Source organism: Thalassophryne amazonica, chromosome 14 (genome assembly GCF_902500255.1).
Source record: "Thalassophryne amazonica chromosome 14, fThaAma1.1, whole genome shotgun sequence".
Lineage (NCBI taxonomy): Eukaryota > Metazoa > Chordata > Actinopteri > Batrachoidiformes > Batrachoididae > Thalassophryne > Thalassophryne amazonica.
The window spans coordinates 87639859-87655075 of NC_047116.1; the positions used below are offsets into that span (position 1 = coordinate 87639859).

The 15217-nt window shown below is 48.2% G+C and overlaps 1 protein-coding gene across 1 annotated transcript in view; it reads right to left on the reverse strand.

The window, feature by feature from the left end:
- The window catches only part of LOC117524317 (inactive dipeptidyl peptidase 10-like), a 151386-nt gene extending 143127 nt beyond the window's left edge, over positions 1-8259 (reverse strand). Inside the window, exon 1 of the mRNA XM_034186080.1 lies at positions 8161-8259. Within this exon, the coding sequence (XP_034041971.1) occupies positions 8161-8259 (99 nt within the window). The remainder of the gene's footprint in view (positions 1-8160) is intronic.
- Between the last annotated feature and the right edge of the window lie 6958 nt (positions 8260-15217).

The following is a 15217-nucleotide window of genomic DNA, read 5'->3' on the forward strand; positions in this document are numbered from 1 at the left end:
AAGCTTTTTCTAAGTCCACAAACACACAATGTAACTCTTTCTGGCCTTCTCTGTACTTCTCCAACAGTATTCTCAGAGCAAACATTGCATCTGTAGTGCTCTTTCTCGGCATGCAACCATATTGCTGCTCACAGATCTTCACCTGTTTTCTAAGCATAGCTTCTACTACTCTTTCCCATAACTTCATGCTGTGGCTGATCAACTTTATGCCTCTGTAGTTACTGCAGCGCTGCACATCACCCTTGTTCTTGAAAATAGGAACCAACACACTTTGTCTCCACTCCTCAGGCATCCTCTCACTTTCCAAGATTTTATTAAACAATCTGGTTAGAAATTCTACTGCCATCTCTCCTAGACATTTCCATGCCTCCACTGGAATGTCATCTGGACCAATGGCCTTTCCACTCTTCATCCTCTTCATAGCAGCCCTCACTTCTTCCTGACTAATCTCTTGTACTTCCTGATTTACTCTCACCACATCATCCAGCCTTTTCTCTTGCTCATTTTCTTTATTCATCAACTCTTCAAAATATTCCCTCCACCTTCTCAGCACACACTCCTCACTTGTCAGCACATTACCATGTGCATCTTTTACCACCTAACCTGCTGCACATCCTTTCCAGCTCTGTCCCTTTGTCTGGCCAATCGGTACAAGTCCTTTTCTCCTTCCTTACTATTCAACTTCTTATTCAGCTCGCAACATGCCTTTTCCTTCGGTTTGCCACTTCTCTTTTTGCCTTACACCACATCTCCTTGTACTCCCGTCTACTTTCTTCATCTCTATGACTATCCCAAAACTTTTTTGCCAACCTCTTTCTCCTTATGATTTCCTGGACCTATTCATTCCACCACCAAGTCTCCTTGTCTTCCTTCCACTGTCCAGATGTCATTGTTGGGAAAGTGTAGTGACACGGACCCACAACAGGGGGCGTAAATGAACGGACAATAGAGGGAGTAAAATTAGAACACTTTACTGTTGTGAATGTCACAACCACACACAGCAGATTACAGAATGAATACAAGTCAATTAATGAAGGTGTCGTGGGCAGGCTCGACGATAGGAACGCCCGTCTGGAGACGAACCGGAACCACACGATTTCCACCGCCACCGAACCCGAGGGATACTGGAGCCGCCAAGTCCCGAAGTCCCCAGGTGGCCACCGTCTCAGCTGTCGGATCTGGTACTGCTGGCGGAGAACAAAACAGTCAAGTGTGGGTGTGTGTACACCCCGTAACAATAATGGTGGGAATTCCACCTCCACCTCCGAAAATATGAACACAGTCTTTTACAGAACCTGAACAGTCACTTGTCTCACTGATCGTGAAGGGTGCGATCCGTCCCCCTGTCGTTACCGACCAGCTCAGCTTCCCGCTGACACAAACGACTGAAACCTCCTGTACAAAGATCAGAAACACACAGTGCAGTACGGCACAGATTAAGGCTGAGAATGTTACCTCTCGCAGAAGTCGATATCTCGGCGATGTGGTGGAGGTGTCATCCTGCTTTTATCCCAGTGAGATGCAGATGATCGGTGACAGCTGTCATAGTTGATGAGTGACAGCTGTCACCTCGGCTGTTCCTGTAGGCGGCAGCGCCCTCTCGTGCCTGAAGCCCGCACTTCAGGCAGGGCCCCTCTGGTGGTGGGCCAGCAGTACCTCCTCTTCTGGCGGCCCACACAACAGGACCCCCCCCTCAACGGGCGCCTCCTGGCGCCCGACCAGGCTTGTCCGGGTGGCGTCGGTAAAATGGCCAGGAGGGCCGGGTCCAGGATGAAGCTCCTCTTCACCCAGGAGCGTTCTTCGGGTCCATACCCTCCCAGTCCACCAAATATTGAAAGCCCCGGCCCATTCGACGGACGTCCAAGAGCCGGCGTACTGTCCAAGCCGGCTCCCGTCGATAATACGGGCAGGAGGCGGCACCGGACCGGGTGCACAGAGGGGTGAGGTGTGATGTGGTTTCAACCTGGAGACGTGAAAGACTGGATGGATCCGCAGTGAGGCCGGGAGTTGGAGCCTCACTGCGGTGGGACTGAGGACCTTGAGGATGCGGAACGGCCCTATGTAACGGTCTTTCAACTTCGGGGAAGCCACTTGGAGAGGTATGTCCTTGGTTGATAGCCATACCTCCTGCCCGGGCTGGTATGCGGGGCCGGGGACCGTCGACGGTCTGCATGGGCTTTTGCCCTCGTCCGGGCCCTCAACAAGGCCGAACGGGCGGTGCGCCACACCCGACGGCATCTGCAGGTGGCCTGGACCGAGGGCACACCGACCTCTCCCTCCACCACAGGAAACAAAGGGGGTTGGTACCCAAGACACACTCAAACGGGGAGAGGCCGGTGGCAGAGGACACTTGGCTGTTATGCGCGTACTCGATCCAGGCCAGGTGTTCACTCCAAGCCGTCGGGTGTGCGGATGTTGTACAACGCAGGGCCTGCTCCAACTCTTGATTGGCCCGTTCGGCCTGTCCGTTAGTCTGAGGGTGATACCCAGACGAGAGGCTCACGGTGGCCCCCAGTTCCCGGCAGAAACTCCTCCACACCTGCGAGGAGAACTGGGGACCGCGATCCGAAACGATGTCTGTAGGTATCCCATGCAGCCGGACGACATGGTGGACCAGGAGATCCGCCGTCTCCTGGGCCGATGGGAGCTTCGGGAGGGCCACGAAGTGGGCCGCCTTGGAGAACCGGTCCACTATCGTGAGGATGGTGGTGTGCCCCCGGGACGGCGGGAGGCCCGTGAAAAATCCAGACCGATGTGGGACCAGGGGCGATGAGGCACAGGAAGTGGCTGCAGGAGTCCCTGTGCCTTCTGGTGGTCCGCCTTGCCCCTGGCGCAGGTGGTGCAGGCCTGGATATAAGCCCGGACGTCAGCCTCCAGAGACCCACCAGAAGCGCTGCCGGACCACTGCCACGGTCCTACGCACCCCTGGGTGGCAGGAGAGCTTGGACCCGTGACAGAAGTCCAGGACGGCAGCTCTGGCTTCTTGGGACGTACAGTCTGTTTCTCTCCTGTTCGGGATCCGGGCTCCGTGCCAGGGCCTCCCGGACGGTCTTCTCCACGTCCCAGGTAAGGGTAGCCACGATAGTGGACTCCGGTAAGATGGGTTCCGGTGGATCCGACAGCTCGGTCTTGACTTCATGTTCGTGCACCCAGGACAGGGCATCCGACCTCTGGTTTTTGGTCCCGGGGCGGTAAGTGATCCGGAAGTCAAAACGGCCGAAAAACAGTGACCAGCGGGCTTGCCTGGGGTTCAGTCGCTTGGCGGTCCTGATATACTCCAGGTTCCGGTGGTCAGTAAAAACCGTGAAAGGCACTGACGCTCCCTCCAGCAGGTGTCTCCACTCCTCAAGAGCCTCTTTCACCGCAAGGAGCTCTCGATTGCCCACGTCATAGTTCCGCTCTACTGGGGTCAACCTGCGGGAGAAATAGGCACACGGGTGAAGAACCTTATCGGTCTCTCCGCTCTGGGATAGCACGGCTCCTATCCCTGAGTCAGAGGCGTCCACTTCAACCACAAACTGGCGACTAGGATCGGGCTGCACCAAGACAGGTGCAGTCGAGAAGCGCTGTTTCAACTCCCTGGACGCGGCATCGCACCGATCCGACCAGGTGAAGGGAACTTTTGGTGAGGTCAGGGCTGTCAGGGGCTAACTACCTGACTATACCCCTTAATGAACCTCCTGTAAAAATTTGCGAAGCCGAGGAACTGTTGCAGCTTCCTACGGCTCGTAGGTTGGGGCCAGTCTCTCACCGCTGCGACCTTGGCCGGATCCGGAGCGACGGAGTTGGAGGAGATGATAAACCCCAGGAAGGACAAAGAGGTGCGGTGAAACTCACACTTCTCGCCCTTCACAAACAGCCGGTTCTCCAACAACCGCTGCAGGACCTGACGTACATGCCGTACATGGGTCTCAGGATCCGGAGAAAAGATGAGTATATCGTCCAGATATACGAAGACGAATCGGTGCAGGAAGTCCCGCAAGAAGTCATTAACCAAAGCTTGGAACGTCGGGGGCGTTTGTGAGGCCGAACGGCATGACCAGGTACTCAAAATGACCTAACGGGGTGTTGAATGCCGTCTTCCATTCGTCTCCCTTCCGGACCCGAACTAGGTGGTATGCGTTCCTAAGATCCAGCTTTGTGAAGATTTTGGCTCCATGCAGGGGGGTGAACACCGAATCCAACAAAGGCAACGGGTATCGGTTGCGAACCGTGATCTCGTTCAGCCCCCGGTAATCAATGCATGGACGAAGACCGCCATCTTTTTTGCCCACAAAAAGAAACCTGCTCCCATCGGGAGGTGGAGTTACGGATCAGCCCGGCAGCTAAGGAGTCCCGGATGTAGGTCTCCATCGATTCGCTCAGGTCGGGAGAGGTTGTACAGCCTGCTGGACGGGAACTCCACGCCTGGCAACAAATCGATGGCACAATCGTACGGACGGTGCGGGGGAAGGGTGAGTGCCCGATCCTTGCTAAAAACGTCAGCAAGATCGTGGTACTCAACCGGCACCGCCGACAGATTGGGGGGAACTTTGACCTGCTCCTTAGCCTGGGAACCGGGAGGAACCGAGGATCCCAAACACACCCGATGGCAGGTCTCGCTCCACTGTACCACCACCCCGGACGGCCAATCAATCCGGGGATTGTGTTTTAGCATCCAGGGGAACCCCAGAATCACACGGGAGGTAGAGGGAGTCACAAAAAACTCAATCTCCTCCCTATGATTCCCTGACACTACCAGAGTTACTGGTAGTGTCCTGTGTGATTAAAGGGAGTAGGGTGCCATCTAGTGCTCGCACCTGCAATGGCGAAGGAAGCGCCACCAGAGGGAGCCCTACCTCCCTGGCCCATCTGCTGTCTAGCAGATTCCCTTCTGACCCTGTGTCTACCAGTGCTGGGGCCTGAAGGGTTAAATCCCCGCTAAGGATTGTAACTGGGAGCCGTGTGGAAATGTGTGTGTGTCCCACGTGAATTTCTTGGCCCACCCTAAGCCCAGTTTCTAGGGGCGGGCGTTGGTGTTTAACCGTTCGGGGCAATTACTCAATTGGTGCTCAATTGAGCCGCAAACAAAACACGCCCCGCGGGGAAGCCTCCTCTGTCTATTCGGTGGTCTGAATGTGGCCCTGCTCGTGTCCATAGCTTCGTCAGCAGGGGGAGCTGTCACCACACGGGACGTAGAGGCCAGGGACGTGGGAAGGGCGGACCTTTTTCGGACCCGGAAGGAAGAGGGACGGCGCGCGCCCGGCCACGCCCTTCGTCTCGTTCCCGACGGCGTTCTTCCAACCGATTGTCTAACCGTATAACAAGATCGATAAGCCCATATTCCCGCGTTCCTTGGCCACCAGGTGCTCCTTCAGGACCGATGACAGTCCGTTTACGAAGGCGCGCGGAGCGCAGCGTTATTCCAGCCGGACCTCGCAGCCGCGATGCGGAAGTCGACTGCATAAGCGGCTGCGCTCCGGCGTCCCTGTCTCATTGACAGCAGCACAGTTGAAGCGGTCTCTCCCCTGTTAGGGTGATCAAACACAGTCTGAACTCCCTCACAAACCCAGTGTACGTGTGAAGGAGCCGTGAATTTTGCTCCCAAAGCGCCGTAGCCCAAGCGCGTGCCTCTCCCCGAAGCAGATTAATCACATAAGCTACTTTACTAGCATCTGACGCGTACATGACGGGACGTTGTGCGAAGACGAGCGAACACTGCATGAGAAAGTCCGCATGTCTCCACACAACCTCCGTACGGCTCAGGAGGGCTTATGTATGCTTCAGGGATGGTGGGAGGGGTTGTTGAACCACCACTGGAACATTCATATCCTGCACAGGGTCGGCAGGAGGAGGAGCTGCAGCAGCGCCCTGAGCGCTCGCCGCCACCTGCGCGGAGAGAGCCTCCACCCTGCGGTTCAGGAGGATGTTTTGCTCGGTCATTTGATCCAACCGAGCCGTAAAGGCGGTGAGAATGTGCTGCAGCTCACCAATCACGCCTCCTGCAGATGCCTGCGCTCCCTGCTCTCCCATTGGTCGTTCAACAGCTGGGTGACGCCCCTCGGAGTCCATGACGCTGGCCGAGATATCCTGTTGGGAAAGTGTAGTGACACGGACCCACAACAGGGGCGTAAATGAACGGACAATAGAGGGAGTAAATTAGAACACTTTACTGTTGTGAATGTCACAACCCACACACAGCAGATTACAGAATGAATACAAGTCAATTAATGAAGGTGTCGTGTGGGCAGGCTCGACGATAGGAGACGCCCGTCTGGAGACGAACCGGAACCACACGATTTCCACCGCCACCGAACCCGAGGGATACTGGAGCCGCCAAGTCCCGAAGTCCCCAGGTGGCCACCGTCTCAGCGTGTCGGATCTGGTACTGCTGGCGGAGAACAAAAACAGTCAAGTGTGGGTGTGTACACCCCGTAACAATAATGGTGGGAATTCCACCTCCACCTCCGAAAATATGAACAGTTTTACAGAACCTGAACAGTCACTTGTCTCACTGATCGTGAAGGGTGCGATCCGTCACCCTGTCGTTACCGACCAGCTCAGCTTCCCGCTGACACAAACGACTGAAACCTCCTGTACAAAGATCAGAAACACACAGTGCAGTACGGCACAGATTAAGGCTGAGAATGTTACCTCTCGCAGAAGTCGATATCTCGGCGATGTGGTGGAGGTGTCATCCTGCTTTTATCCCAGATGAGATGCAGATGATCGGTGACAGCTGTCATAGTTGATGAGTGACAGCTGTCACCTCGGCTGTTCCTGTAGGCGGCAGCGCCCTCTCGTGCCTGAAGCCCGCACTTCAGGCAGGGCGCCCTCTGGTGGTGGGCCAGCAGTACCTCCTCTTCTGGCGGCCCACACAACAGTCATACCCAGTACTGTCCTAGCTGTCTCCCTCACCACATCTGCAGTACTTTTCCAGTTGTCCAAACTTGCTTCCCCTCCAACCAGTGCTTCTCTCACCTGCTCGCTAAATTTCACACAACAGTCTTCCTCCTTCAGCTTCCACCATCTGATCCTTTGTTGAGCTCTCACTCTCTTCTTCTTCTTTACCTCTAAATTCATCCTACAAACAACCATCCTATGCTGTCCCTACTCTCATTTCCACCCTTCTAGTTTCTTCTTCTTTCCCAAACTGGCAAAGGAGTCGTGGCTGGGAGGAGTTTAAATAAGCAGGTATTAACAATGTGCACATGCAGGTGAACAATTTATAAAGGGGATGTGGCTGGTGGACAAAGATTGTACATGGTGCAAAATAGTGAGAAAGGACTACACAAAGTGGAGTGATGAAAAAAGACAAAGACATGTGAGGAGGTGCAAAGAGTGGGAGTGAATAGAAACACAAAGCAGAAAGACTCAGAGTGAGAGACAAAGACACAATGGCAGGTGCAGGAGCGTGGGGTGAAAACAAACAAATGGAATGAGGAAAACAGAGAACAAGGAGCGATCAGAAACCGAGGGCAGAATACAATATTACTATGAACAAAACATGGACAGAGCATGAACATGAGAACTAAAAGCAAACTATCAGATTATAAGCACAGAAGAAAAACAACATAGCAACTGATCAGAGAACAATAAGGAAAAAATAAACACTAAGACCAAACTAAACTGGAACTGACTAAGAAAACAAAGTGGCTGAATAAAAATTAAATAAAACAGAGACTCAGTGATGAACAAAACTCGATACTAAAGCACAACAGATAATATCAGAAATGAGAACAGCAAAATAAACAAATAACTAAATGATAAACAATGAATACACTGACTGACTGAACAAATCAAGAACTGAACCATGGCAAAAGAAAAGTAACAAAGAAACAAAGTAGAAAAGCAAAACAGAACAGAGAATAAACGTGGCAGAAATAAAAACCAACTAATAAATCAAAGCTGAAGCAGACAGTGGGTAAAAGAAAGGAGGCAAAATAAAACCATAACCCCGGTCAGGGCCAAAACCTGACAAATACATGCCACACTCACATGGCAGCACACATGCATAAGCACCTTTTGCAAAAGAATCATATATGTGACAGCAACTTTTCTTTTTTCACAAAATCTGCAAATGTATTCTTAACGGGGTTTGCAGAGATTTTCGCCAGCTCTCCTAAATCGCTGACAGTCTTATCTCTGTGACTGGGGCTTAAGGGGATGCCCATGTTTCACCTCACTGTGGCTACTTTTGAGGGGTGGGGACAGAGTGGTTGTCTGCCTGGTTGCCTTCCAGAACTCAAGGCAAGCCCATTGTGTGGTGGTGTGATGCATGGCGCAAGCACATGCTCACAGACCTGACCTAACCTGGGATAGCTCATTTACTTCTCAGTTTCTCATTTTTACCTGATATGTGGTGAAAACCACATATAATTTTCAGACAGGACGGTGCAATATTGTGGATTTAGATTTGAAATGTGTCTCATGGCTTAAATTAAAGAGGACTGTGGAGCACCAGAGAAGGTATGCACTCTTCTGATAGCCCTTCCAGTTTATTTTATTTATTCTTAAACTGGACAAAGTATAAAGTATTGCTAAATTTTGATATGTGTAACAACTCAAACATGGAGCTCAGGCTGTGGACTGGATCATCAATCAGATGTTATATCCCACCTTGGAATTTTGAAGTATGTCTGCCAGATTCAAAGATAACTTGCAGAAATCTGCCCTTACTTTATTTCAGTTTTATTTCAGATTAAAAAAAAAATCTTAGAACTGTATTGTACATATTGCAAAACAGCTGCACTGAAAGCACTATTTAACATGAAAATAGTCGTATAATTCCAGCACAAGGTTGAGTCCATTGTCTGAAAGTATTTTTGTAAATTGTATTTTCAAGTTAGTTTTAGGAGTTATAATTTTTTCCACCTCAAACATGAATATTAAGGTTGAATTTTTTTGTTTGTTTGTTTTTTTCATTTCATTTTTCATTTCAGCTTTTGGTTCTCCATGAGTTAAAAATTCAAGTCCACAGTGGTGTCAGAAGAGTGAATAGAAATACAGAGGTTGTGACTCAACATCTCTTGAATTTAGTAGCTGAGCTCAAATAACTGATGTTTGGCTTTGTGCCTTACAAAAAAAAGAAATTCTGTAGCACATTTATCATGCAAGGTCACACAGTGATTCACAAAAAGAGTGCAATACACATAAATAGTATTATCAAAACCACCAAAGTGCAGTCTTTTGTCAGGACCTGTACCATCTCCATAGTAACATCTGACACATTTCATTACTGACAAAGTAAAGGCGCCCTGACACTTGCACAACTTTGATCCGCGCACTTGCACGTATAATGTTGTGATGATCCCACCCACTGTGTTCCCAGCTGGACGCCGTGTTTTGTTCCACTGGCTGCCACGCATTGTGCTCTGGATGCTGCGTATATAAAATAACTATTTTGTAGCAAATTAATCATTTTCTGTCCAAGCTGACTATTGAAATGGCTCTAATCACAGAGGAGCGCTGCAGCTGCTGCTTTAATCATGCACGCTTAATGTGCATATGTTTGGTACCATTGCACTCTGACAGACACACATGCATGCGCACACACACAAACACACACACAACATGCACTCATGCATGCGCACGCACACACACACACACACCACACACACACCAAATCCACTGCTGCTGTAGAGCTGTTAGGAGGATGTTAGAATGAAAAGCTGGACTAATTTCTGATGTGATTTTTTTCGCTGCACTGAGGAAGTACACAGTTTTTTTGGGGGGGGGGAAGTACACGCGCACACAAGCACCGTACCTTGTGTGAGCGTGCAGGATGGTGCTTAGCTTTAAAATAAACATGGCGGAGCTTGTGTTCCTGATGGACGACGAGTTCTTCTAACACACACAACACCCACACACACACACACACACACACCCACACACACACACACCACACACACCACACACACACACACAACACACACCACACACAAAAAATCGCCACTGTAAGTTGTCTGGAGGCATGAAGAGCTACACGTCACAGTTTGGACTCCTTTTTAAAGTTTATGTTGGACTTTAGCAACACACAAAATGCAAGTCCCTTTTCTGTTGTTTATAAATTAATAAAATGTCAAATGACAAGGATCTATTTTAGCCATTATATACGAGGTCTGTTAGAAAAATCCGACCTTATTATTTTTTTCAAAAACCATATGGATTTGAAACACGTGTGATTACATCAGACATGCTTGAACCCTCGGGGGCATGCAAGAGTTTTTTCACGCCTGTCGGTTACGTCATTCGCCTGTGGGCAGTCTTTGAGTGAGGAGTCGCCCACCCTCTCGTCGATTTTTTCATTGTTTAGGAATGGCTCAGAGACTGCTGCTTTGTTTGATCAAAATTTTTTCAAAAACTGTAAGGCACAACTGAGTGAACACCATTCAATAAATTCAGCTGGTTTTCAGTAAAATTTTAACGGCTGATGAGAGATTTTGGTCTGTAAGTGTCGCTTTAAGGACGGCCCATGGCGCCTGACTGCAATCTGCGCTCCGAGGCGGCGTCGTCTTGCTGTTTCAAGTTGAAAACTTCCACATTTCAGGCTCTGTTCACCCAGGTCGTCGTCAGAGAACAGAAGTTTCAGAAGAGGTCGGCACGAGGAGTTTATGTGGACATTCCACTGTTAAAGGAGATTTTGTAATGAAAGAATGTGCGGGCAGATTCGCATGTTGGGCCGGACCCGACCGCGGGGGGTCGCCACAGGAAAAACACCTCCGTTGGAAACCTTAACGGACAAGTTGGAACATGCCCAGCTGTTAAACAATTTCTCAGATACTCACTTGTTGAAAGCCATCAAAAGCCGCCTGAATTTTACAAATGGTTTTCAACACGGAGGTGTTTTTCCTGTCGCGGCGCACACAGATTTGCGTCGTCGTCACGGAACCGACTCGGCGAATTTGCCCGCACGTTCTTTCATTACAAAATCTCCTTTAACAGTGGAATGTCTGCATAAACTCCTCATGCCGACTTTTCTGAAACTTCTCTGTTCTCTGACGACGACCTGGGTGAACAGAGCCTGAAATGTGGAAGTTTTCAGCTTGAAACAGCCACGGACGCCACCTCCGACCGCGCCGCGCCGATCCGCTTTGTGAGCTGTCCTTAAAGCGAAAGAAACTCCACAATCTCTCATCAGCCGTTAAACTTTTCACCGAGAACCAGCTGAATTTCTCGAATAGTGTCCACTCGGATATCCCTCTCAGGTCCTGAAAAAATTTTGATAAAGCAATGCGCGCCGTCTCCAGCAGCGTCTCAGACAAAGGATTTCAGCCGAGAGAGCTGGACCAGTGCTCACTCAAAGCCTGCCCACAGGCGAATGACGTCACCAACACGCATGAAAAACTCACGCATGCGCACGAGGGTTCAAGCATGTCTGGTGTAATCGCACGTGATTCAAATCCATATAGTTTTTTATTTTTTTATATAGAAAACTGCCGGTTAGTTAGACCTCGTAAAACAAATAATGAATGTTTTTACATGCTTTCAATGGAACAAATATTTAATTTGGTGAAAGCTGGAACAAAACCATTCAACTTGGCTTCATCTCATTGAATGGTTCCAGCTTTCACCTCATGAAATATTCATACCATTAAACTCATAAACATTCATTATTTGTATAATAATCGTTCAGACACGTGCAGAATGTGGCTTGGCATTGTCTTGCTGAAATAAGCAGGGCATCCCTGAAAAAGACTTTGCTTGGATGGCAGCATGTTTGCTCCAAAACCTGGATGTACCTTTCAGCAGATGGTACCATCACAGATGTGTAAGTTGCCCATGCCATGGGCACTAACACATCCCATACCATCACAATGCTGGCTTTTGAAATTTGCGCTGGTAACAGTCTGGATTGGCTTTTTTCTCTTTTGTCCTTAGGACACAATTTCCATGATTTCCAAAACAATTTGAAATGTGGACTTATGAGACCACAGCACACTTTTCCACTTTGCATCTGTCCATTTCAAATGAGCTCGGGCCCAGAGAAGGCGGCGGCATTTCTGGATGTTGTTGATGTAAGGCTTTCACTTTGCATGGTAGAGTTTTAACTTGCACTTGTAGATGTAGCGACGAACTGTGATAACTGACAATGGTTTCTGAAGTGTTCCTGAACCCACGCGGTAAGATCCTTTACACAATGATGTCGGTTTTTAATGCAGTGCCGCCTGAGGGATTGCAGGTCACAGGCATTTAATGTTGGTTTTTGGCCTTGCCACTTATGCCTAGAAAGTTGTCCAGATTCTCTGAATCTTCTGATTATATTATGGGCTGTAGATGATGGAATTCCTGAATTACTTGCAATTGAACGTTGAGAAACATTGTTCTTAAACTGTTGGACTATTTCTTCATGCAGTTGTTCCCAAAGTGGTCCTTGCCCCATCTTTGCTTGTGAATGACTGAGACTTTTGGGGATGCTCCTTTTATACCCAATCATGACACTCACCTGTTTCCAATTAGGTGTTCTTTGAGCATTCATCAACTTTCCCAGTCTTTTGTTGCCCCATCCCAGCTTTTTTGATATGTATTGCAGGCATCCATTTCAAAATGAGCAATATTTGCACAAAAACAACAAAGTTTGAACATTAATATCTTGTCTTTTTGTGGTGCATTCAATTGAATATAGGTTGAAGAGGATTTTTAAATCATTGTATACTGTTTTAATTTACATTTTACACAACATCCCAACTTCATTGGAATTGGGGTTGTAGATCTCCTGTCCAGGAATTCATCAAGAGACAATCTTCTTCATCAATGAGAGATTGCCACTACACGCTGGGAGCAACTTTGATAAAGGACCTTGCCCAAGGACCCTGTGTGATTTTCTGGCCAGACAGGGATTTGAACCAAGGATCCTCTGGTCACAAGTTCACTGATTTATGGATTTGAGCATCACTATTGTCTAAATTTGGAAGTGCTGTGACCTCTCTCAATCACTGTAGAGATGGACTCATTCATTCATTCAGTTATCTGTTCACTTGGTAAATTTTAGAGGGTACATGCCTAGGCTCTTCAAACTCTACAAACATCTATTCCAAACCAGGCCCAAACTTATCCTCAGTTTTACTGTTTTTTTTTTGTTTTTTTTTAGTGTATCTGCAAACAGGCACAGGCAAAAAAAGGAAAATAAAACAATCCTTGATGATGGATGTAATCCTGATTCATGACTTTGCTCTTAGTATACAATATGAATGAAACATTTAGTGGTGCCAGACACTCGATCACTGTCATTTGTGTTGAAAGTGTGTGTCTATATATATAAAATATGTGTGTATGTATGTGTTCGATAAAGGAGTCCTGCAATATGTGAAATCTAAGTAAAGCTGAATGCTGAATCATCAGCACTGGATAAACAAACGTATTGCCATCCTGCAGATACACTGTGGCCATTTTATACTTTGAAGCAGTAAAAGACTTGTAGCACCTTTATGATCCAAATTAATGAGTTTCCAACTAATGACTAAACTAAAAAATTAAAGAGAGGAAGAGATCCTCAAAGCAGAGCCCTTGACTAAGTGTACTGTGCAAAAAATGTTATCTCTCCCATGAAAGCATACTGATTGCATGCAGATAAGGAAATTAACAGTTTAATTAACAAATACGGGGTGCTCTGAACCGGGATGTTCACTGATATGTTGTGTCTCATCGTATGTTTAAAGGCTTTACTGAGGCACAAATGTATGAATTTTGACCTAAAACTTCAATCTCACTGAATATGTCTGAAACGTTCTTTGTTAGTAGGACTGTGTGTGTGTGGGGGGGGGGGGGGGGATGCACCATTTGGAAGTCTTTTCGGTGCCAAACTAAATATTTGGCTTGAGAGCAGGTTTTACTTTTGGGAACATCCTGATTGTGTTTTTGGATTGTCAAAGAACCTAAAAATGGATTGATGCATTTTTTTGGTGGGGGTGGGGGGTGCAAAGGGGACGGTGCTATCTCAACTACTTACACTGGGGAGGTGATCATCTAGTGGTTAAGCATTGGGCTTAGAACCAGAGGATCCTCAGTTCCGAACCCAGCAAGACTGAAAAATCCCTAAAAAAAATCCCTCAAGGTCCTTAATCCTGTGTGTAGTGAGCGCCTGGTGCAACCAAAGAAACTTCCAGGATGGACAGGACATGCAAAAACACCTTTCTGTGTAAGTGCTCTAACGTCCCTTGTGGATTGCATGAGCATTGTCAAGACCAAATTTCTTGACGATCTCACGAGCATCGTCTGTGCTTCATCTGTGCAACTATCGGCAACCATGGAGTTCTATTCAGCAGTGCTTCTGCCTCCTAATAGACCCCTGAGAGTATTTTTGGCAACTCTGATGTCTGCTATACGACCACATGCATCTGGTAATCAATCAATCAATCTACACTCAACAAAATATAAACGCAACACTTTTGGTTTTGCTCCCATTTGTATGAGATGAACTCAAAGATCTAAAACTTTTTCCACATACACAATATCACCATTTCCCTCAAATATTGTTCACAAACCAGTCTAAATCTGTGATAGTGAGCACTTCTCCTTTGCTGAGATAATCCATCCCACCTCACAGGTGTGCCATATCAAGATGCTGATTAGACACCATGATTAGTGCACAGGTGTGCCTTAGACTGTCCACAATAAAAGGCCACTCTGAAAGGTGCAGTTTTATCACACAGCACAATGCCACAGATGTCGCAAGATTTGAGGGAGCGTGCAATTGGCATGCTGACAGCAGGAATGTCAACCAGAGCTGTTGCTCGTGTATTGAATGTTCATGTCTCTACCATAAGCCGTCTCCAAAGGCGTTTCAGAGAATTTGGCAGTACATCCAACCAGCCTCACAACCGCAGACCACGTGTAACCACACCAGCCCAGGACCTCCACATCCAGCATGTTCACCTCCAAGATCGTCTGAGACCAGCCACTCAGACAGCTGCTGGAACAATCGGTTTGCATAACCAAAGAATTTCTGCACAAACTGTCAGAAGCGTCTCAGGGAAGCTCATCTGCATGCTCGTCGTCCTCATCGGGGTCTCAACCTGACTCCAGTTCGTCGTCGTAACCGACTTGAGTGGGCAAATGCTCACATTCACTGGCGTTTGGCACGTTGGAGAGGTGTTCTCTTCATGGATGATGCGAAGGAGATGTGTTGCACTGCATGAGGCAAATGGTGGTCACACCAGATACTGACTGCTATCTCCCCCCCCCAATAAAACAAAACTACACCTTTCAGAGTGGCCTTTTATTGTGGGCAGTCTAAGGC